This window comes from Nicotiana sylvestris, chromosome 3 (assembly GCF_000393655.2).
Source record: "Nicotiana sylvestris chromosome 3, ASM39365v2, whole genome shotgun sequence".
Lineage (NCBI taxonomy): Eukaryota > Viridiplantae > Streptophyta > Magnoliopsida > Solanales > Solanaceae > Nicotiana > Nicotiana sylvestris.
The window spans coordinates 206,901,385-206,924,762 of record NC_091059.1 but is presented as its reverse complement, the minus strand read 5'-3'; the positions used below and the strand labels follow the sequence as shown (position 1 = coordinate 206,924,762).

General features: G+C 35.4%; 2 protein-coding genes across 10 annotated transcripts in view; one reads left to right on the top strand and one right to left on the bottom strand.

The window, feature by feature from the left end:
- LOC104210952 (uncharacterized) overlaps window positions 1–20,609 on the bottom strand; it is a 28,229-nt gene extending 7,620 nt beyond the window's left edge. For 2 of the 9 annotated variants that reach the window (XR_011406331.1, XR_011406328.1), the window contains exons 1-2: window positions 20,247–20,609; window positions 18,688–18,851 (exon numbers count right to left, since the gene is read on the bottom strand). Coding sequence is in view for 2 of the 9 variants with exons in the window: in XM_070171419.1 (XP_070027520.1) it covers window positions 1,028–1,155; window positions 5,200–5,284; window positions 18,688–18,835 (361 nt within the window). In the remaining 7 variants the exon portion in view is untranslated. Of the gene's footprint in view, window positions 1–1,027; window positions 1,156–5,199; window positions 5,285–5,409; window positions 5,604–11,223; window positions 13,037–15,295; window positions 15,397–18,687; window positions 18,852–20,246 lie in introns of those variants that run through there. The other 7 variants (XM_070171419.1, XM_070171420.1, XR_011406329.1 and 4 more) reach the window with 7 other exon arrangements.
- Window positions 10,497–15,591, top strand: LOC104216806 (zinc finger BED domain-containing protein RICESLEEPER 4-like). Its single transcript, XM_070171418.1, has 3 exons — window positions 10,497–11,217; window positions 11,339–11,426; window positions 15,010–15,591. Exons 2-3 carry the CDS (start codon window positions 11,409–11,411, stop codon window positions 15,433–15,435), a joined length of 444 nt encoding a protein of 147 aa, XP_070027519.1. The 5' UTR covers window positions 10,497–11,217; window positions 11,339–11,408; the 3' UTR covers window positions 15,436–15,591.
- Window positions 20,610–23,378: the final 2,769 nt, after the last annotated feature.

The window sequence follows — 23,378 nt, the reverse complement described above, 5'->3', positions numbered from 1 at the left end:
ACCAATTTTCAAGGCCTTTGGTCCGTACTCTTACGCTCCTCATTTTGAGCCTCCTGGTGAGACTGCAAAGCCTACTAAGACAGTGGAGAAAGATGAGCTATCCAGAAAGCTGAAAGGGTCTAAAATGCCAAAGCTTAATTTATATGATGGACGTGGAGATCCAGTAGCCCATCTGAGAGGTTACTGCAGTGAAATGAGATGTGTTGGCGGGAAAGATGATTTGTTGATGGCGTATTTCAGTGAGAGCTTGACTGGGGCAGCTTTGGAATGGTATACTCGTCAAGATGTTAATAAGTGGCATGCATGTGATGACATGGCTCAAGATTTTGTTCGACACTTTCAGTACAATCTAGACATTACCCCAGATCGTTCCTCCCTATCTCAGATGGAAAAAAAACCCAAGGAATATTGTAGGGAGTTTTGGTTCAGATGGAATGAACAAGTGGCCTGGGATAGTCCTCCTATTGATAGAAAAGAATGTTGCTGAGCCCCGCCAATGACAAGATCCAGTGGGCATTCCTGCTCAACGCTTTCAGCCTCAATATCGACTCCATGGATATCCCTGTGCTCCAGATAATCCTCCCCAATGCTATTTTTCTCCACAAAATCCCCAAGGTCATACCTCACCTTCCCAGTACTCTATCTACAATGCACCGTCATATGCTCCATACCCACTAGACCCGCGATGGCCTGCACCATTTCTGCAAATATCTTACCCGACTCCTCAAGCATATCAACCACCTACCCGCAAAAGGTTCCAACCAAGGCCGGAGTCCAAAATGACAAGGCAGCAAAAAAGAGAAAAGTCTTTCACTCCTATTGGAGAATCATATGCCAGTCTATTCCAAAGATTGAGGCAATTGGATATGTTGAAGCCGATTCAGATAAAAATGTCGAACCCTCTTCCAAAGAATTTTGATTATTCTCAAAGGTGCGCATATTGCTCTAATGCCCCAGGGCACAACATAGAAAAGTGTTGGAGTCTGAAAAGAGCAGTCTAGAAACTTGTCGATGCAGGTGACATTACCGTACAAAATCCAAATGCAGCGGATACTAGCCAAAGTCCATTGCCTGTTCATAATGAGACGCATGAGGTGGGCATGATTTGTGTTGAAAATGAATATGAAAACTCTTCTGAGTTCCTTGGAAGGCCACCTGCAAAGTTTTCAGCGCTATCAGTCTCGGTTCCAAAAGTTGATCTTAAGAATGAGTTGGCAAAAAGGACCCAAAAGTAATTTACTAAGGTCAATGTGATGGAGACGTGTGAAGGTTCTAGTAATGTTGATGCGAAACTCAGTGGCTAAGATGTCGAACTTGGTAACTGGAAAGACGTTCCTTTCTTGGCTAGCTAGGGAGGAGTCTTGGTTGTTCATTTTGTTGTCATTTCTGTTGTCCGACTTATTTCAGGGTTGTAATCCGGATATTGTCTTGTGCCTCAAACCCTTCTATCCTTTTATTTTGTCTGGTTCGTTTAGTCGTAGTAATCCGTTTAGTGTTATCTAGGTTTGTTCAGGGTTGTAACCCTAGTTTATTTTACTTGTTTTGTTGTTCGAACCCTTTCACCATCTGTCTAATGCAATTTCCTATTTTCTGTTATTTCTAGTCAATGTTTGTTTAGTTCTCTTTTCCTTTTATAGTTCTTTTCCTGCTGACTCTAGTGACATGACATGCACGCGTAATTCTCAGTCTGGTCTTAAAAGTTAGTTTAATCATGAAACAATGAAATAATTTTGAAGATGACAAGGATATTTGAGGGAAATAAGTAAAGATTGGATATTTCGAGATCATTTAAAGCCCGAATTGTGTGAAACTAGGGCAGATGGTTTGGAAAGTTGAGAGGATGACAGGAATTTATTACAAGAGAGTGCGTCCCAACAACGTGAAGTGAGCAACTTTGAGTTCAAGTGCATCTCAAGTTACGAGATAAAGCTAAGGGAGTTTTCTCCAAACAGATGGAGGGCATTCATTGTGAAGAAGAAATTACCCAACGAGAGCTCTGTACTTGACAAGGCACTAAAGAAAATGGAAGGAATATCAGTGATATCAATGTCGAAGCTGCAAAAGAAATGTTGTGCATGATTTTTCTTTTTCATTTTTCAAGTCGCATGTGTTATACTTGGCATTTTCAGGGATTAGGAGGCCCTCTTTCAGCTGCCCAAACACTTTATACCATTCGTTACCCCTTTGTGAGCCTGTGCTAATTTTCTTGACCTCCCCTCTTTTGGAATCAAGTCAGATTCATAAAAAGAAAAGAAAAAAATCCATGTCCCCATAGGTTTATTTTAGAAAGTTCATTCTAAAAGAAAAATCAAAAGAGAAAATAGAAAAAGAAAAAAGAGAAAAAAAAGAGAAGAAAAAAAGAAGAATAGCAACAAAAAAAAGTAGTCTTGTGAACTACGTTTGACCTGATTCTTGTCACCACAAGATACGTAGGCAGTCTTACGGTTCGGTCATACCAAATAAAAAATTCCATAATCCCACAAACCCAAGAGTGGGGCAGTCTTTCGTAGAAAGACCATCTCAAAAAAGAAAAAGAAAAGAAAAAAAAAGAAAATCAAATTCTCTTGTTTTAGAAATTGGGGCAAAGTTTAAAATGGATTCCAAAAGTTGTAAATAAATTAACCCTGTTATCTTAGTTGTTTTGAGCCTCTATGATATCCTTTCTTTCTAACCCTGTCCAAAAGCCACATTACAGTTCAAAAAAGACCTCCCAGATAATCTTTGAGAGTGCTGAGTTAGCCATGCCAAGAGCATATGATATTTTTACCATGGTTAAGGCCTTGTCATCTGCAAAATCAGAGGAAATAAGAAGAAAAAGAACAAAATGAAAGAGTCTTATTGGTGAAAACCTTCACAGGCACCATAAGGCGACAGTGAGTTGAGAGAAAGAACAAAATGAGAGAGGCTTGATGGTGAAAACCCTTCGGGTACTACAAGTCGAATAAGGATCGTAAATCAGATAGGATAATCGGAGCATTGAAGCTCAGTTTCATGGCAAAGAGGTACAACAAGAGTTTAACAGTAGATTTACTTGACAGATTAGGCCACTTAATCCAAAGGTGCATGTCATGGTCATTAAAGTTGGTATCCACATCTCATAAGTTTCTACTTCGTAATTTTCTCGTTAGGTATCATCTCTTTCCATTGTCCCTTACTCTGGTCCTTTTGTTTTGTTTACTTCTTCTTCCTGAGTCTGTTTGGTTAGAACAAGTGACAAATGACTTCAAAATTTGCTACCAGTTTTTCGATTGCGCAAAACGGAATCTGGTTAGCACATCAAAGCAACATAAGTCAAGAAAGAACAGTATGCACACTGAGTTGGTAACAATCAACGTGTTTTGGGATTCATATGAAATACAAAGGTTCGGTAAATGTCAATTCATGAGCAAAATGCAACAAATAGAGGATGTTGGGTTTGAACGGATCAGAGGTATTTTTTGTGATAAGGTTGACAGAGAAAGTGGTTAACCAATAACAAGCAAGGTCTTCCAAGTAGAAATCAAAGTTATCATGGCAAGTGAAGGAGCAATAGACCTCAAGGCCAAGGCCAGTGGCATACGTTAGGAAAGAACAGCAAGCGCACTGAGTTGGTAACAATCAACGTGCTTTGGGATTCATGTGAAATACAAAGGTTCGGTATATGTCAATTAATGAGCACAATGCAACATATAGGGGGTTTGGGTTTAAATGAATCAGAGGTATCTTCTGTGATAAGGGTGACAGAGAAAGTGGTTGGTCAATACACAAGCAATGTCTTTCGTGTTGAAATCAAAGTTATCATGGCAAGTGAAGGAGTAATTCCCCTCAAAGTCAAGGCCACAAATCCAACTACCATGTTTAAACTCACAAGGTTTCTTTTTCTGAAACAGGGACGAAAGTTATGTTCATATCAAAGATTGGAAGTTTGAATTTTTCAGGTGTAATGCCCCAATTCTGCTTACGCAAAGGCTATTGGGAAGATCACACATCACCCCTAGGAGAAACACTGCCTAGTTTGGGTTTTCAAGTTATATTTTGTTGTAGGAGATGCACTTCCTAAATCGAGATTCCACCCCTAGGAGACACACTTCCTAGTCTTGGTCATTTAAAATTCACCCCTAGGAGACGCACGTCCTAATTGGAGTCAATGAAGTTTCACCTATAGAAGACGCACTTCCTAAATTGAGAGTTCATTCGTAGGAGACGTATTTCCTAGTTTGAGTCATTGAAGTTTCACCCATAGGAGAAGCACTTCCTAAATTGAGAGTTCATTCGTAGGAGACGCACTTACTAGTTTGAGTCATTGAGATTTCACCCCTAGGAGATGCACTTCCTAGTCTGGGTCTTTCAGGATATACTTTTAGGAGACGCACTTCCTAAATTGAGAGTTCATTCATAGGAGACACACTTTCTAATCAAGGTCTTTCAAGTTATTCTTTTAGGAGATGTATTTCCTAAATTGAGAGTTCATTCGTATGAGACGCACTTCCTAGTTTGAGTCAATGAAGTTTCACCCATAGGAGATGCACTTCCTAAATTGAAAGTTCATTCGTAGGAGACGCACTTCCTAGTTTGAGTCATTGAAGTTTCAGCCCTAGGAGATGCACTTTCTAGTCTGGATCTTTCAGGATATACTTTTAGGAGACGCACTTCCTAAATTGAGAGTTCATTCATAGGAGACACACTTCCTAGTTTGAGTCATTGAAGTTTCACCCATAGGAGACGCACTTCCTAGTCTGGGTTTTCAGGTTATATGTTTGTTTTAGGAGACGCACTTCCTAGTCTGGGTCTTTCAAGTTATATTATGTTTTATGAGACGCACTTCTTAAATTGAGAGTTTACCCCTAGGAGACGCACTTCCTAGCTTTGGTCATTTAAATTCAATGTATATGAGACGCACTTCCTAGTTTGGTTCATTCAAGTTTCACCCTTAGGACACGCATTTCCTGATCTGGGTCATTTAGTTTTTATTTTTAGCAGACGCATTTGCTGGTAAAAGTTTCTTGGTTTTACTCACAGGAGATGCATATCCTAGTCGAGTCTTTAGTTTACTCTCATCATTGCATCAATAGCACAAGTGGTTTACAGTTTTGCTAACAACTCACAAATCTTCCTAGTGCAAACTGGGACAGAAAATTTCATTTGTGTTGTTTGTTTTGATTGCAGACACCCACATGGAAAATAAGGGAACACAAAAAGTTTCAGCAATCAGGCGCCCACCTGGAGAACAAGGGAAGACAATTCAAGTTTGAAGGGAAAGCAGTTTCGAAGGAGGACAGTTCAAGTTCAGCAATCAGGCGCCCACCTGGAGAACAAGGGAAGACAATTCAAGTTTGGAAGGAAGACAGTTCAAGTTTTGGCAATCAGGCACCCACTTGAAAAACAAGGGAATTCACTTCAGAATGCAATTCAAGTCAACAACAAAAGAAGCTCGCGGCAAGAATGCGAGTCAAAAGTCCGAGATAATCAACGGAAGTTAGTCACAGTCCAGAATAAAAAAACGCAAGAAGTGAATCCAAATGCAGAAGTTGATGAAAGATGTGAGCTGCTCAAGATATGACTGAAGTCACAAGCATGGTATGTCCGGTTTTGATCCGAAAAGCTGAAGAAGAATGAACTAGCACCTGCAACTAGCAAGAATCAAGGTTCAAATCCAAAGTCTGCATGAAGAACCATTCAAGACTCAAGTTCATGCTTCAGAAGACTTATAAATAGGAATCTTGTAACTCATAGTTGACAAACTTAGTTAGTCTTTTTCATTTTTTGATTGTGATGTAACAACAGGACCGCAGACCGGAACCTCGACAGAACGACACCTCGACCGGCTCTCCACCTCAGTATACGCCATCACTATTTCTACTTCTGAACTATACGTGGCCTGATTTCTTGATAGCCAAGGATATGTAGGCAACTCAGATACCAGGACTCAGTCACACTCTCCTTTCTCTTAGTTTTTGGTCTCCTTAAATAAGGGTCGGGTAAAAAAAACCTATATAGTCGTTCTTTGTCTGAAAACTCTTCGCATTTCCAATCAAAGAGGAGCAGCTGTAGACATGTGATTTTTGACCCTCCCCGAGATTTCACCCATTTTGGCGTAAAATATTTAGTTTATGCTTAATATCGATATTTCAATTAGTTTTGGTTCTTTCACTTTGTTTTATCAAAAAAATAAAAATTACAAAAAATATTTCTTCTTTTTAGTTGCTTTTACTTTATATACCTTTCGTAAAACTAAAAAATAGTACCTTATTTTATTTTAATATGATATTTGAAAATACCAAAAAAAAATATGTTTGTTTTAACGATTAGTTTTATCTTAATAGTTATTTTACTTAAGTAGGATTAATTGGCAAATGAGTTCGTATTTTTAGTCTTGTACATAGAGAAAGAATAAAATTTGGGCTCAAACAACCCATTTTAAGCCTAATTTTCGTCCCTAGCCCATAATTCCTAGGTTCATACCCCTTAACCTAAAAAACCTACAAAACTAACCTAAACCTATACACTCTAGGGGCGGACAACCGTTTTGGACAAAAAAAATGAGGAGCTAATTTCCTAACGCCTAAGAGATCCGCCGCAATACACAAAACGAGACCCCCCCACCAGTTCATCTCCTTCTTCACAAACAAAACCCTAGCAAAACTCCATCTCCATATCGTCCATTTCAACACTAGAGACCAAAGGAATCTCTCTTCAGCCAAGAGTCATACCCTCCCATCCGTTCTGCTTCTTCACCATCTTCATTAACAAAAACACATAGAGATTAAAGGAGAAGAAGCAACCGAACGATCCGACCTCACGCCAGCGGCAAAACCTTCACCAACACACCCCTCGTCACCGTTCCTTCTTCTTCACCTCACAGCAGACCGGTTGCTGCTCCTTCACCACCGGAGATGGCCGGAAACCGGCGACAAAATTTTGTTTCGTCAATGGAGTTCATTTAAAGCTCGTGGAGAGTTCGTTTGATGTTGTCGACTGAGTTTCAAGTTCGTTGTTCCATTTAGTGTAACATTTCTGTTGAGATCGAGTCCCTTTAAAGCCCGTTCATAGGTCGCTAGCTCTGTTCGTTGGGTCTGTTCAGTTCCGTCGAGGTTAGAGTGTCGTCCGACGAGATTCCGTTTCATCGTGATCCTGTACTGGTTTCTTATTTGTTCATGGACTCACCTACTCCTTCTAAGGTCCATCTCTATTCCTATTATAGTTACAAATTATATTTTATATGGTTTCTATAAGTGATTATTTTGTATTGTCTGTAAAAGTAAGTTTATTGCATTTGATCCTGAGATTGTAAAGATAAGTTTATTGCATCGTCGCCAATCTTAGTTTACCCATTTTGAGGAAATAAACTAACAAAAGAAGATTGGAATGAACTTTTTCACAAAAGCAGCTTCTTTCATTTTTAAGTAGGTCGTAGTATCATTAATTTGGAATAAGGCTGATAAGCTTGAATTTCTGATTCTCATAATCGAACTATAGTTTTTGTTGTTGTTTAATCAAACTATTGTAATTGTGTACACGTTCGCGTGACATGATTACGATTCTTTTAAAAATAAATTGAGGTATGCGTTCGTGCAACTTTGGTAAAAAAACAATCGTAATAATAACAAAGCGTTATTGATCGTGGACACGTTCGCGTGACATGATTTTTGACGCGCCAAACAAATGGGTACACGTGCGCATGACCCGTTTCAAGATAGTTGCTTAATTAAAAAGGCAAATACACATAGGTTCTAAAATGAGTAATTAGACAATTTGATTAAGCAAGTATGATCAAAGCGACCGTGCTAGAACCACAGAACTCGGGAATGTCTAACACCTTCTCTCGGGTTAACAGAATTCCTTACCCGAATTTCCGTGTTCGCAGACCATAAATAAGAGTCAACTTCCTCGATTCGAAATTTTAAACCGGTGACTTGGGACATCATAAATTATCCCAAGTGGCGACTCTGATCTTAAATAATAATCTCGTTTCAATTGTCACTTAAACTAGAAAAACTCTCTTATATACCCTTTCGGGGTAGTAAAAAAGGAGGTGTGACAAAATACAGTTGAGCAACACATAAAGAAGCAGAAACGGGGAGAATAGAACTATAACTCATGAAACAACCGGCTGGGTCGTTACAACATTATACTTAGTAATCTTATAAAGAATAAGTCATCCACAAACTTGATTTATAATGAGTGATGTCATTAGAGTTGAACTTTGTTAGAGGATGAGGTTATATACAAACTTAACCATATTAAAATGATAGATTACTCTTTAATATATAAATAATATTAACATTTTTCAACATTTATGTTTTGTGACTCCATGTAGTTGCTCATATTTTTTATATTTTGTTTTTATTATTTTTATTTAGTGTAATTGTGCTATTATTCTAGTTTTGAAACCCCTCCTCCTAATATTAGAAATAATGAATCATTAAAAAAAACTTAGCATATAATGAGTGATGTCACTAAAGTAGAATTTCATTGTCTAATGAGGTTATAGACTTATATTTTTATTTTATTATGAATTATATTTATTTAAATTATGTTGAAATTTATTTTATGTTATGTCGTAATTTTGCATAAGAGTATTATATTAATTATTTGGATTTTTAATTTATGTTATATTTTCACTTCTATTTTATTTGCTTTAGTAGAATTCACTTATTATTTTATATTGCAAGCCATTCATTTTTCAGTTAGAATTGATAGATTATTTTTCGTAAAAAAATTGAGTGATGTTATAATATTATATTTATAAATATTTATTTTGTCAGGCGTGCATTACATAATGTTCTTACAAAATATGTACTTTTAATTTTTATAGTTGATTAAAGTAAAATATTATTAATTTCAAACATATATATCAAGTACTTTTACAATATTAGTTACAAATATATGATTAGTGATTAATATATTTTCAAGAAACACTGTATATCTTAAATGTCATATTTAATATTATTTATAAAGGCATATATTTGTTAAATCTTAACTTTTAAATTTTGATAATTAACTTTATATTTCAAATTTAATCTAACAATGTAATTACAGTTGTGCAACCAAACAATACACTTGTAATTACACTATAATGATATTATGACAAACAAATATATCATCGTAATTACAATACCGTATAATTACTAGGCTGTATAATTACTATATAGTAATTACACCAATTCCAATGATGACTTTCCAAACAGACCCCAAAAGAAGAAGATAGAATCTACTTTCGAATATGGAAGGGGTTTTACCAAACCCAACCCTACCAACCAAAAAAAAAAAAGGAGCGGGGAGTTTGTGGATAAAACAACGTTTAATTAGGGGGAAAAGGGTTGACAAATCACTAACATTTTCAGCCCGGGTAATCTAACAAAGTTAATTGTTTTATAGGCGTTTGGCCATAAGTTTTGGAAAAAAAAAAATTCCGAAAAGAGTTTCAAATATGTGTTTATAGAATTAATTTAGTCTTTGGGAAATTTTAAAAATCAAACCTTCAAATCCGAAATATAGCTTAATACCTCTTTTGGGGCCAAATCATGATCATTTGGAACTTTTTAGCTGAATAAAAAATCTTTTTAATATGTCAAAACTTGTCCCAAAATTCAAGTCCAAACATATTTTCAATTTCCGATCAAACTTCAAGTTTTTTTTTTTCAAAAAATATTTGAGAATCTATGTCCAAACGTATCCTTAGGATCTTGGAGTAGAAAAATAAGGTGAAATCTTCAGGTAAAGAAACCATTAAACTCGCATGATGCAGCAGCAAATTAAAGCTAATTATATCACAATTAGAAGATACTTGAGCCAAGCATGAATTTAGAATGATTGGGCTATAATGTTTTCATTTTATGTCGGTTTCGCACTCTCTTTTAAAGTTACCTCCAGGTACATGTCAAAGCCACATACTTATATAATATCATCTGTAATCTCATACAGTATCAATTTATTAGTTTAATTTGACGGTACAAAGTCCCCTCAGAAAGATAATCAATTGACTTTCGAGAAAATAATGAAAATTAAGATCTTTTTTTGTTATTTCTACCGGAGAACTTTTTACCTCCTGTTAATATTTTCTACTATCATTTTGTAACGTTGACCGAGCACTTTCAATATGCAATTATCATACTCCCTCCGTTTCAATTTATGTGAACCTATTTCCTTTTTAGTCCGTGCCAAAAAGAATGACCTCTTTTCCTATTTGGAAACAATTTACCTTTATGCAATGATTTATAGCCACACAAAATATATGTGCTTCATTTTACACCACAAGTTCAAAAGTCTTCTCTCTTTTCTTAAACTCTGTGCCAGTCAAATGAGTTCACATAAATTGAGACGGAGGAATTATATTTTTTGTTTGGTTTCCTGCCCGATGTTCCATATGTGGATTAGCGCCTCGACTAATCTGAATTCACACATGCTAAGACTCGTAGAAAGAGAGAACACTTGCTACCAGGAATCCATACCCCCATACTTATTTCGAGAAGAGTCTGTGGTACCCTTTTAACCAGGACATTTAATTCCCAGGCATATTTGTTTCTATAAATAGGTCCCCCGCCGCTGCTAGTCCTAAATAGGGTAGTCCACCACAAATAATTATATTTCCGCAACCCCAAAAATAGCCCTACCACAACTCTTTCTGCATTAAACACCAACCACAATCACTCACCCACCCACCCACCCAAGAAAATTCTTGTTCGTGATAAAAGAACAAAACATCAACTACTCTTTGCTGCTTTTCATTCCGCAAATCCTTCCTGTTTATAGTGTATTGAATCAAAAGCGGAACTACGATTACGCATTTAATTTTTTTAGACCTGTTGGTAAATTTTTACATATAAATTTATGGCGGATGAAGAGACTAGTGTGAGATTGTTGACAGAAGATAGAGAGCACAGATGATGACATGCTGCTAAATCTGGGATTGGAAGGCACCTGCAAAAAAGCATCTCAATTCATTTGTGCTCTCTATGCTTCCGTCATCACCTTCACCATTCTTTCTCCCTTTTCTTCAAAATTATCTCATAATTTAGGTTTTCTTATTGGGGATATTTCTTGCAAAAACAAACTTCTATAAAAGGAAAGAAATCGGATGGTGGGGACATGATTCACATAACCGAGTGCTACTTTTTGCAGTACTCCTCTTTTGTTGTGCAGCTTTTGTACAGAAGATCTGAGATTGATATTTTATGTATTCACAAGATTAGCGCTAAGCATAGAATAATGTCCAGATTGACGGTTTTCACTTGATTTGTAAGATATATATATATATATATACTCCTGAATTTCTATGCTTTAACAAGTTATCAACTCTAAAATTTACTCAGCTAATGTTATAAATCTATATGCTTATCTCAATTTTGTGCCGTTGCAGCTTCTCCTTTAACAGATCAGTGGATCTCTCTAGTCCTATGCCATGTACCTGAAGAGAAACGTCTGATGCTATGAAGCTACAATTACATGTAATCCCCTCTCTTCTCTCTCCCTATCTCTTTCTGTGTATTTGTATATTACCGCAGGTAATTATTGTTTAGTAATTCACCAAGTAGATATTAGTCAGTAATCCATAGAAAGCATGGGTTTGAGCTAGTTTGACGACTACGTTGGGTTTAAGCAAAGAGGAGTAATTAAGCTTGAAATATAACTTTGGCACCCTAGTTAATTACTTGTGCAAGTTCCAGATGAATACGATTAGGTACATTGCGGTGAAGAAAGGAGTGTCAAAGCTTATCATCAAGGGTTGTGGTGAGTATGAATTTTTTTTTTTTGGTAGGGGGAGCGGTTCCTTTTTTAATGGATCTTACGCAATACAAAATCGAATTAGCTAGAATCCAAAAGCGGGTACCGAACACCGGATAGAAAGACAAAAAATAAGTGTCAAGAGTAAAAGCACTTCAGTATGTTTGATATCCGAAAGTTTAAATCAAAAGAAGCTGATGCCCAAAAAAAGCTGCAATTATAGAGTTCTCTTCAGCAACATTGATGGGATAATTATAGGAGTGGATCCAGTAGTTTTGGCCTAGACAACCTCTATTTGCGTTAAAAATTTATTTAATATGCATAAATAATTTATTCAAAATTTAGTAAGCTGTCTTTTTTAAAATACAAACTCATAAACTCAAAATCTTAAACTGTTCAAGGGCATAATCTTATTTGTCTTGGGATGTCTACGCAATCACTCTCCCAGGGGCTAAAAATAGAATCAGCAATTTGCATCATTAACAAAAAGTAAATATATAGTGTGTGCGTTATTTCTCCCTAGAAATGTAGAAATGAACTAGCCGCCAAAAATTGTTTATTTTAAAAAATACTTTTATTCAAAAATGCTTTGTAAAAAAGTACTTTTGCAAAATAACAGTTTGTGTTTGGTCTGAATGATGCTTTTTGCAAGCTTATTGTGTTTGGCCATCTTTTTAAAAAATACTTTTATGTATCAAAAAACTAACAATAAATATTTAATTTGCGATTAGTATTATTTTAAAAAGAAAAATAAATTTAAATACTTATTATATAAGAGTTTAATTAAAATACAAAATGTAAAGTAAAAATATAAATTAATATAAAATATAGTTATTCCAAAGCAATAACATTGAGTGTTTGGTATTACTTATTGTTTACATGATAATTTAAATATGTCAAAATATATCATTCAGCATAAATTTGAAATATACTATTAGGAATAGGAGAAAGAGAATAAATATATGATTAAAATAAAAAGGAGAAGAGATGTGTATAGAAATAAAAAGAAAAAGGAAAAGAAAAATGTTAGATTAATGAGGGATAATTTATAAAATACAAATTTATTGTAAGTCTTTTTGTCTTGAACAAATTAATTTTCTGCTTCTGCTTTTTGGAAGAAGCTAGAATCTGTAGCTTCTCTGCAAAAGCAGAAAAACTGCTTCTGCTGTTGCTTAGAAGTACTTTTTTATTTTGGCCAAACACCTTAAATTTTTCAAAAAAATACTTTTTTGACCCCAAAAAATTACTTTTGGCCTCCCAGAAACTTGACCAAACAGGCTCTTAACTTCTCACCTGATGTTCGGTATCTGCTTTGCGACTGCTACTTTGAAGCCTGAGTAATCAAGATTCGCATCAGAAATTAACTTCAATTTTAGGCGATAAAGCGCTCCCTACCAAATGGTAACTTCATATCCGACTCAAAACTCAAACATCTGGTTAAGGACTAAAAAGTACTTACCACATCACCACAACCATTACAACCATTGGTGGTCTCTCTTAGAGTTTAATTTCATCTAGTGCTTTAGTGTATATTGATTGTACTATTAATATAGAGTTTTCTTTGGAGTTTCTGCCAGTTTCTGTTCTAAATATTATATATTCAGATAGACAAAGAATCAACTTTATTGCCACTTTGCCATCCACTCTCATTCAAATAGAAGAAGATTTCAACTTTTTAGCTTGATATTTATGTCCAAACTAAAAGAGATACCTAACTATATATGCTAATATATATCAAATCGGTAAATACATATATGATGCAAATTTAATGTTTTTGTGCCATCTGCATAATGGTGTATTGTGGATCGGGCCTGAACCGGACCGGATCGGGCCCGCGGTCCTAACGGGCCTGGTGGGTCGGTCCTCGTGGGCCGGTCTTAACGGGTATTTAAAGCTTGTGGCGGGCCGGTCTTCCTAGAAAGCACACGAGCCCGGGACCGGCTGTCGGGCCTGGGCCGGGCCTAACGGCTAGTTTTTATTATAAAAAAAATTCCAAGTCAAAATTTAAAAAGTAGCCGTTTGGGCTGCAATTTTGACCGTTTGGATGTTTAGAAAATAGCCATTTGGCCCCCAAACTTTATATAATTACACTTTTTCCCAATTCTCAACTATAAATACCCCTCATTCTTTCATTTTTACTCACCAATTCATCAATCTCTCTACTATAATTGCTTATTTTATTGTTGAAATTTCGTGAAAAATTGTGAAGTTGGTGAATTGAAGTATTCAAGTCTTCAACGATTTTCAATTTTCAAGAAGTTGTTCGGCAATTCGGTAAACGCGTTCCAACTCTTAAGTTTTAATATTATAGTTTTGTTAGTTTTATTTAGTATAATTATAATTAATATGGCATTTTCTTTGAAAAATATTTTTGGTGGTAAGGGTAAAGCTAAAATTGGTGAAAGTAGTGGCCAACCTACTACCCTTCCCCCGGCTCCCCGACCCAGACCTGGTAGACGTCCTGTTGCTCCTATTATTTTTGATAGTGATAACCCCTGTTTTCAATTTTCCGATAGCCAATTTTGCCATAATGTTGCACCAGGTCAAAATCTAGATGATGAAACTATGAATGCTCTTTATCCTAATGAAACTATCTTTGAAAATGATGATTTAAATGAGGATGAAGATGAAACCCAACCGGATTTAGATGTTGCATATGAATATAGAAACCCAATTAATGCAACGTTTAATGCTCGGGTAGGTGGTGAGGATGATGATGAAATGCTTACTACTCAAGATTGGACGAATGTTAAAATTCTTATAGATTTTTTAGAACATTTTCAAATTGCTACAAATGCATTTTCTGGGCAATATTATCCTACTATTTCAAACTGTTTAGTTTATATTGCAGCACTATGTGATTTGTTTGTTGAATTTTCGGAGGGTGGGGAAATTTATCAACTTGCTATAAATGCAATGAAAGAAAAGTTTAAAAAATATTTTTTCCCTATCCCTCCTATTTATGGTGTTGCTGCAATGTTAAATCCTACAATGAAATTAGGAGGTCCTCATTTTTGGTACTCAAATATTTATAAGGCTTTAGATCTTTCAAATGAGGAATTTGCTACACTTGCAGATGCAAAAGCCTCAATTAAAATCAATGCTCAAACAATTTATAATGATTATCAACTTGCCTTAGAGCATGCTAGGCCAAATGTTCCAACCCCTACTTCGTCTAGTTTACAATCGTCTAAAAGAGTTGCGGGCTTAAAAACACTTAAATCTTGGACGGAGTTCAGGTGTTTTCAAGGTGATAATTATGATGAAACTTCACATCTAAATGAGCTTCAAGTTTATTTGTCGCAGGGACTTGAAAAGGAAAATCCAGACGGCACTTTTGATCTTTTGGGATGGTGGAAGGCAAGGGAAAAACATTTCCCGGTTCTTGCAAGGATGACTCGGGATATTTTATCTATTCAAGCTTCAACTGTTGCATCAGAGAGCGCTTTCAGTCAAGCAAGACTTCAAATAGGTGATCATAGAGCGTCAATGAGGGAGAGCTTGGAAAAATCTGTACTGTTCAGAGATTGGATCCGCTCGGAAAGAAGAAACTATGGAATTGAGGAATCACAACCGGCGATAGATGAAGCTTATGAAGAAATGATGGCGGAAATTGCGGAGGATGCTGCTTCGCCCGGAAGTGGTGATGAACAAGCTTCTTTTCCACCACCACCAACGCAACCTCCTCCGAACCTTGAAGGATTTATGAAATTTGTTAGAGATACAATGTAGATTATGGTGTACCTTGTACTTTGGCATATCTTCTTTTAGTTTTTTTTCCTTTTAATGGTGGTATTAGTACCTTGTTGTGCTCATTCCATTGGGGGGAGGAAGACTAAGAAAGATATGCCATTTTTGGTAATAAAAATTATAAGACATGCCCTTGAATATCTTTTTGCAATATTTTTTTGTCTTTAACTTGCAATTATTTATAAGCTATAATATATATACATAACATACAATATATACTACAAGAAAATATATAAGGTAATATATATACATAACATACAATATATACTACAAGAAAATATATATATATATATATATATATATATATATATATATATACTACAAAACATTATAAGAAATTATATTTGGAAATATATATACATAACATACTATATATAGTATACTATACTAGTATACTATATATATATATATATATAAGTCTTGAAAATTGGAGATTGAGAGATTGAGAGAAATTTAGATTGAGAAATGAGTATTGAGTATTGAAATGAAGAAGAGGGAGGGGGTATTTATAGTGTTAGAGAAGGTTAGTTTTGTAAATTGCAAGTGTAACGGCTATTTGTGCAATATGGCCGTTGGTGGTCATTGGGGGTGGGGCCCTCATTTTAAATTTTGAAAAATCTTGTTTTGTAGTATATATCGTATACTAGTATAGTATAATATATATATACTCAATCTTAATTTTCAAGTTACATCATGCCTCGTTCGGAAAGAGTGCGCTTATTTGTTTCACACTACTATGAAGTGCTTGAAGAAAATGAAAAAGGCCAAATATTAAAATGCAAGAACTATGGAAGAGTCTTAAATTTTCGTTCAGGGTGTACCACAGGCATTTTAAGGAGGCATATAACGTATTGTGTTGATGGTATTTATCCGCAAATTCGTCTTTAAGATATTTCAACAATTTGTGTTATTTTAAAATTATTAGACGTATTTATGCTTCATGTTGTACTTTCTTATTAATTTATTATGCATGGCAATTTAGTTTTACTATTGTTTTGTTATTTTACTTTTTCGTCAAGCACTTTAATAATTTGATTTCTACATATATATTACATATATATTATTTATATAGTCATGATATGGTTTACAAGAAATTACCTTTTAAAAAAAACCCGAAAATAAAAAAGCCCGTTAGGCCCGCTAAGCCCACGAGCCCGGCCCATTTAGCCCAGGACCATATGGGCTTAGGCCTGTCACGTGCTGGTTCCACCCGTTGAGCCCACAAAGCCCGGGATCGTGAGGCCCGGGACCGCCAGAGCCCGGAACCGCTAAGCCCAGGCCCGTTTGGCCCATTTAGGCCCGGCCCCGGCCCAGAATACAGCACTACATCTGCAAGTGAAAGTAGTTCTATTCTTGGGTACACCTATATTTTAGGAATTAGTGTATAACACCGATCTTTTATATTATAATATATATTTTCTATAACACTTTACTATAGCATTCAAAAAATATCGGAACAAACGTGATCATTATAGAATTGTTTGACTGTGTATATGGTTGTTTTCGTTTCCTTTCTTTTTTTTTTTTTTTTTAAAGACGAAGAATATTTCATGAGTTCTATCATTTCACATCAACCGAAAGCTTTTAGGATTTTTAACTTTAAAATATTAGTGACTGCAGATATTTATACCGTTACTCCATATAAGTTTTTAGGAATATCATATATGAAGGACAAACATAAAACAACCCTTGTTGTCGTAAATTAAAGAATTTCCGCATAATTCAAACCTATAAGATATTAAATGCCAGAAAGATATGCTCTTTCAGTACGTATATATCTGAGGTCGATCTAGAATGTGTTTGGTTTTTTGGCTTAGAGTGAATGAGAAACAGAGGAAAAATAAAAAATTAAATTTTCTTCCTTTACAATAAAATAGCATGGTCTAGCCAGTTTTCAGATTGGTCATTTAAAAATAGTCAGTGTTTGCCAAGTCATTGAAAAATAGCCACTATTTTGCTGCAACAGAGACCGGTCCAGCATAATATACTGGAGTTCGGTGCACCTGTGTATGAACTTCCAGCATATTATGCTGGACCGGTGTACTTTGCTAGCTCCAGTATAATATACTGGAGACTGGAGCACCAGTGCTCCAAACTCCAGTATATTATGCTGGACCGGTATATTATACTGGAACTCCAGTATATTATGCTGGAGTATTTTTCTGGATTTTGAACAGTGTTTTCGTTCAGATCTATCTTTACATGAAAAGTGGCTAAATTTCGATTACCTTTGAAACTGTGGCTATTTTTGAATGATCACTTGTAAATCTGGTTATTTTTGAATTTCGTTATCTCATATTGGAGGAGGAAAAGATAGTTGTTGGGTTTATAAACAAATGGGCTTCTTTTAACTCTTAAAGACTTGAAAAAAAGGCAAATCTGGCGCCATCACGCTCAGATTGATTGATTAACTTTTTGGACCAACAAATATAAGTTTATTTGTTAATATTAATTGTATATTAACATTTTATGAACGTTTTGTAACGATTATTTAATTTTTCCCTCATTTTATTTCCAGCCGGTTTTGCAGAATCAGCCACTAATAAGGCCGTTTCAAAAATAGCTACCAGAAAAGCTACAACTTTTGAGTTACACCTTTTTGAGTAACTCAACATGTTGGCTATAAATATCTGGTTACTCAAAATTTTTTACAAAAATTCTGAAATGTCTTCTTCTTTTTTGCATTGTTTTCTAACAAACTAAATTAGTAAGTGTGATTTTCTACTACCATTCGTGTTCGCTAGTCACTGGTGTATTTGAAGTACCGTTACACCAGTGTGGTTAATCTGTTCTATTCTGAAAGGAAATAATCATAAATCTTGGTACTGGGAGGGAATTAAGTTCTTTAAGAATACACTGTGAAATCAGCGGGCTCAGATATATTTTCTTCAGCCTTTATGTTTCTGGCTTTGGTTAACGTTTCACAATTTATTTTTGGAATAAAGAAAGCTAACAAAATGTAGGATATTCTCTGTTGCTTACTGGTTCTGTATTCATCTTATCTCTAACTCGAATTATTCTGGTAGAATTTGCTATCTGATGATGTTTGACTTGGAAAATGTTAAGCTAGATTTCCAGTTAATATTACCGAATATTTCCAAAATATGCAGTATTTATATTCACTAAAAGTTGCTACTGAGTTTCCATCACAACTTATAGCATCATCTGGAATATATGGAAGAACCAAAAGCAATATTTTATATATTAGGTTTCAACTGGAAACTTATAGATTACCTTGCCTTGAAGAACGAATATTGGAGGAATCTGCATCCCAAAATGCCCGGATTAAGCACTTCAACATTTGTTCTCGTATAAACAAAGAAGAATTTTCAATTTTTGTGGTCATTATAACAGTCCTCCTGCTGAAAGTACGTAGCATCATGGTCTACCTTTCAATCCTTCAAATGTAATGAAAGGAATTAATTGATTGTTTTGTAATAGTAAGTACTACTAGTAAGTGGAGGCAGGATCTCCACGAATGGGGTTCAAAAATTTTTTTTTTAGCTAGTGAGAATTGAACTCATGACCTTATGTAGATTTTGAACCCCCTTGACCACTAAACTATACTTTTGGATTGTGTTAAGGGTGTTCAAAACTTAATATATAGAAATAAAAAACAAATTTTGTCTTATATATACAGTGTAATTTTTCGGCGAAGGGTATTCGAATGAACACCCTTGCGCCCCCCTAAATCCGCCCCTGCTACTAGTAACTAATTAACTAAAAGCCTTTGGCAGACGAAATGAAAATAACACCCTCGGTAAATTTATGTAAGTGTGTTTGATTAGACATTACTTGCTATCATAACTTCTTTATCTTCTTTAGTCGAGGATCTATCAGAAATAATATTTCTGCCCTATTAAGATAGGGGTAAAGCTGCGTATATACTACCTTTCCCAGACCTTACTTATGAAATTACATTGGATTGTTATTATTGTATTTGACTAGACACAAAACTTAAGAAATAAATAAAGATTCTTGATATAAATGGAAAGAATATAATTAAATTATTTTTAAATTTAACAAAGCATTTATATAAAACAGATTAAAAGAAAAGGTGTCAGAGCCAATTACATGTCCTTTGATACACTAACAAATATATATGGAGGACACGTCAAAGGTCCTTGGGGAAGTAGAAGATAGGCTTGTGAGAAAAAACTAAAATTCAGGCTCTCGCTATTAAAGTGGACTGATTAGGTAGGCCGAAGACTATTAATTGACTATAGAATATCTTGTGGTTGCAAACTCATACGTCAGAAGCCCATGATAAACCATAATCAACAACAACAAATTTAGAGGTCGTTTGGTTGGAATACTATTTATATCAGGTTTATGTCGGTATAAGTTATATTGAAATTATTGTTTATTCATTATTTGATATGTTATATTAAAAATGACAATTGCATAACTTCTAAAAAGAAGACTTTATACCTTCTTATACCTCATACCAAATGACCCCTTAGTGTAATCTCCCAAAAGAAGTATGAAGAGGGTAGTGAGTATATACCTTACCTTCCCTTTGCCGGGTAAAAACACTACTAGGTAGAAAGCTATTTTCAATAGACTATCAGCTCCACACAAGCATACGAAAACACACCAGTATAAAAAAGAAATAGAGTAGTGCAAAAGTTAGGAAACCAGTAACAACAACGAAGATAGTAAACGCCCAAAACACAAGTAACATCAGGTACTCATAGAATTCTAAGAATATGAAAATACTAGAATATCGCTACTACTACCGGCATAATCATCTCCAACGAATATATTAATGGGAGGAACAATTTTATTCTGACCTGAAAAAGTAGGAGTGCTGAATCTTTTCTCCAAAAATGAATGAAGTGAATCTCGAAACAGGCTGAATATTGCTGGACCATATTTTAGCAAGGATAAAAGAGCTTCGGACGCTTGTTAATTTTCAGTCCGCATTTATCTTCTTCTTTATTTTGCTGATCCGGTTAATACTTTTGTAACTTGCAATAGTTAAATATATTCCTGATGATATAGTATAAATTTCAAGGCGGGAGAGGTGAAGAATTAGGAATAAATAAAGGCAAGTGAAAGATTGATTTGAATGGCGGAATGTTTTTGTACTGTAAATTTGTGTGGATATGAAATTAGTACGACACTCATTGAGTCATGACTAGTACTCTATGCAAGCGTATGGTAGAGAGAGTTTATGGGGATATGCATAAAACGGAAGGGGGCAGAGTTTCAAAATCGTCACACGTGGAGTTTTATCAAGCGTTGCTGACTTTTGTGCTACCTATTTATTTTAATGAAAAGTCATCCAACTTTTTTTTTGGTAATCAAATTAAAAACTAGTATTAATTTTATCTAAGTATCAAATAAAATATTTCATTCTTTTTCCTTTTGTGATACTTAGTAGGCGTTTGGACATAAAAATTACTCTCTGCATTTCAAATTAGATGAGATACTTTCCTTTTTAGTCTGTTCCAAAATAAATGACATATTTTTAAATTTGAAAATAATTCAACTTTAAACTCTTCATTTTACATATTTTACTCTTAATGAAAAGTTTTTATAATCATACAAATGTCATGGCCCCCAAAAGCTTTTACCTTTTAAGTTTTTAAAATCACAAGTTTCAAAAGTCTTTTTTTTTTCTTAAACTTTGTACCGAGTCAAACTACCTCATCTAAATTGAAATGGAGGGAATATATTTTTTTAAAAAAAATAATACTTGGAGTTAAGTTAAAAAATGGTATTTGAAATTTGAAACTATGTTTGTGTAAGGCCCGTAAATTTTTTACCTAGAACCTGGGGTTTCGTGGTACCGAGGTAGGCTAATGTGTTTGAGGATTATGGACTGTTTGGGTTGTGCAATGCGTTAGGGAGTTGAAAGAATTATTTTTGCAGAACATGGCGTTTCTGCGGTCCACAATGCGACCGCAGAACCTCTTCGCGGACCGCAAATCGGCCGCAGAAGGCAACAGGACCTAAACCAAATTTGAAGGTCATTTTGTGGTCCATTATGCGGCCGCAATCATTTCACGGTCTGCACAATTTGTTGCAGATTTAGCATGAAGAATTTCGGAGGAAGATTTCGCGGCGCGTTATGCTACTGCATAATTGTTCTACGGGTCGCATAACAACCGCAGACTTGACCAAGCCAGCCCAGTTTTTGGGACCCTTTCTGCGGTCCATTTTGCGGGCCGCAGACCTAATCTGCGGTGCACTATACGACTGCAGAGTTGAGTTCGGAGGGTCCATTTTTTTATTTTATAACCCGACCCCATTCTATAAAACGGCCTTGGGGGTTATTTTAGAAGGTTCCAGCTGATGTTTTAGATAGAGGGGAGTGCTCTAGAAAGAGAGGAATCCCCAAGTACTTTGTTCATCAATCCTTGCCCCAAATCTCGAAAACTCAAGGGAATCACTCACTAGGCCATCACCAATCCGGGTAAGTTCTTGTCCTACATCATCCATGCAAGTTTGTTTTGGGTCTAAGTGGGTCAGGGAGTAGAAGTTATGGCATGCATGTATCGATAGATGGGTCTTGGAGGTTGTTGGATTACCAGGGAAGAATTGTTGGTTAATATGAGTTGTGGGTGAAGGAAATCCTCCATAAAAGAACCTTGAAATCATAATGCACACCTAGTGCTTTTTAAAATGCTTAAAAAGGCTGAACCCATAAACCTCTTCCTAATTATGGTTCAACTTTGTCATGTCTCTAATAGATTGAAATCGCTAGGATTTTCGGAACGTTGTAGTAATTTAAGGAAAGCTCAAGCGAGCTATGTTTGCTAAACTCCTCCTGTAGAATCGAATTCCATGATGTCAAGTTCCAATTATGATCGGCTCAAGTTCTCATTTCTCATGTTCCGAGTCCTTCCTAATAAATTTGATTATTCTAAATAAGTGTTGTGTTGAAAGATGTATTTTCTCAAAATGTGTTCCAATCTTTCTTATCATACCATGGCCTCCCCCAAGAATATAACCAAGTATGACCAATATATCAAAGGTGTTATGATTTAAGATCATATTTCAATTGCAAATTATTATGCTTAATTGTGGAAGAAAAACTCAATGTGCTTAAGACTCTTATTTATCATATATATATATATATATAACTTAAAGTCTTGATTAGAAATACCTTGTATTTGATAATCCATAACGATGCTTGAAAAGTAAAAGGGGTGAGTATGAAACATGAAATACGGCCAACGTGCCAAGAATGAAATTACACTTGTGGCCAATAGTGCCGATGAAATGAAGAGGATGTGTGAAAGACTACAAAATGAATTGTAACTCCTTTTTATAATAAATATTTTGGGAGTATCGTTTAGTCACCGAGGAAGGGTAGGTTGAAATAACCTAACCCCGAAACTGCACGTGCCAGTATAGGAGTGATTGAGGGGTAAATCCCTGTAATGATGTGTTGAGATTATTCCCTTTAAATGGGATGAGATTGATGTGTTAAGACTATTCCCCTTAATTGGGATAACATGATTGCTGGCGGAATGTGACGTGATGTCGACCCACACGGCATTGTGGTGAAACGGCTTAGCCGATCGGGCTGAGATCGGACACCATACGGCGCACATGGTGGTGTTGTGATTGGATATCTTTAGGTGAGATGGCTTAGTCCATTGGGTCGTGATCGGATTCCGTGCTAATAATACGGTGGTATATAGGTACTAAAGATCTCCCAACTTAAAAATATTAAAATTTACTTGAGATTTATCTTTATCTTAACTTGACACTTTAATATTATTTGTGCCTCTCATTGATTTCCATGTTTCTTTCTTATTGTACTGCTACTTGTTCTATTGAGAGGGTGTTTAGTCTTACATACTAGTAATATTCCATATGTATTAATGTCCCTTTTACCGGGGGCATTGCATATTTAGTGGATGCAGGTGGTTCCACAACAGGCGACATCGATCAGTGATAGCGGTGCATCC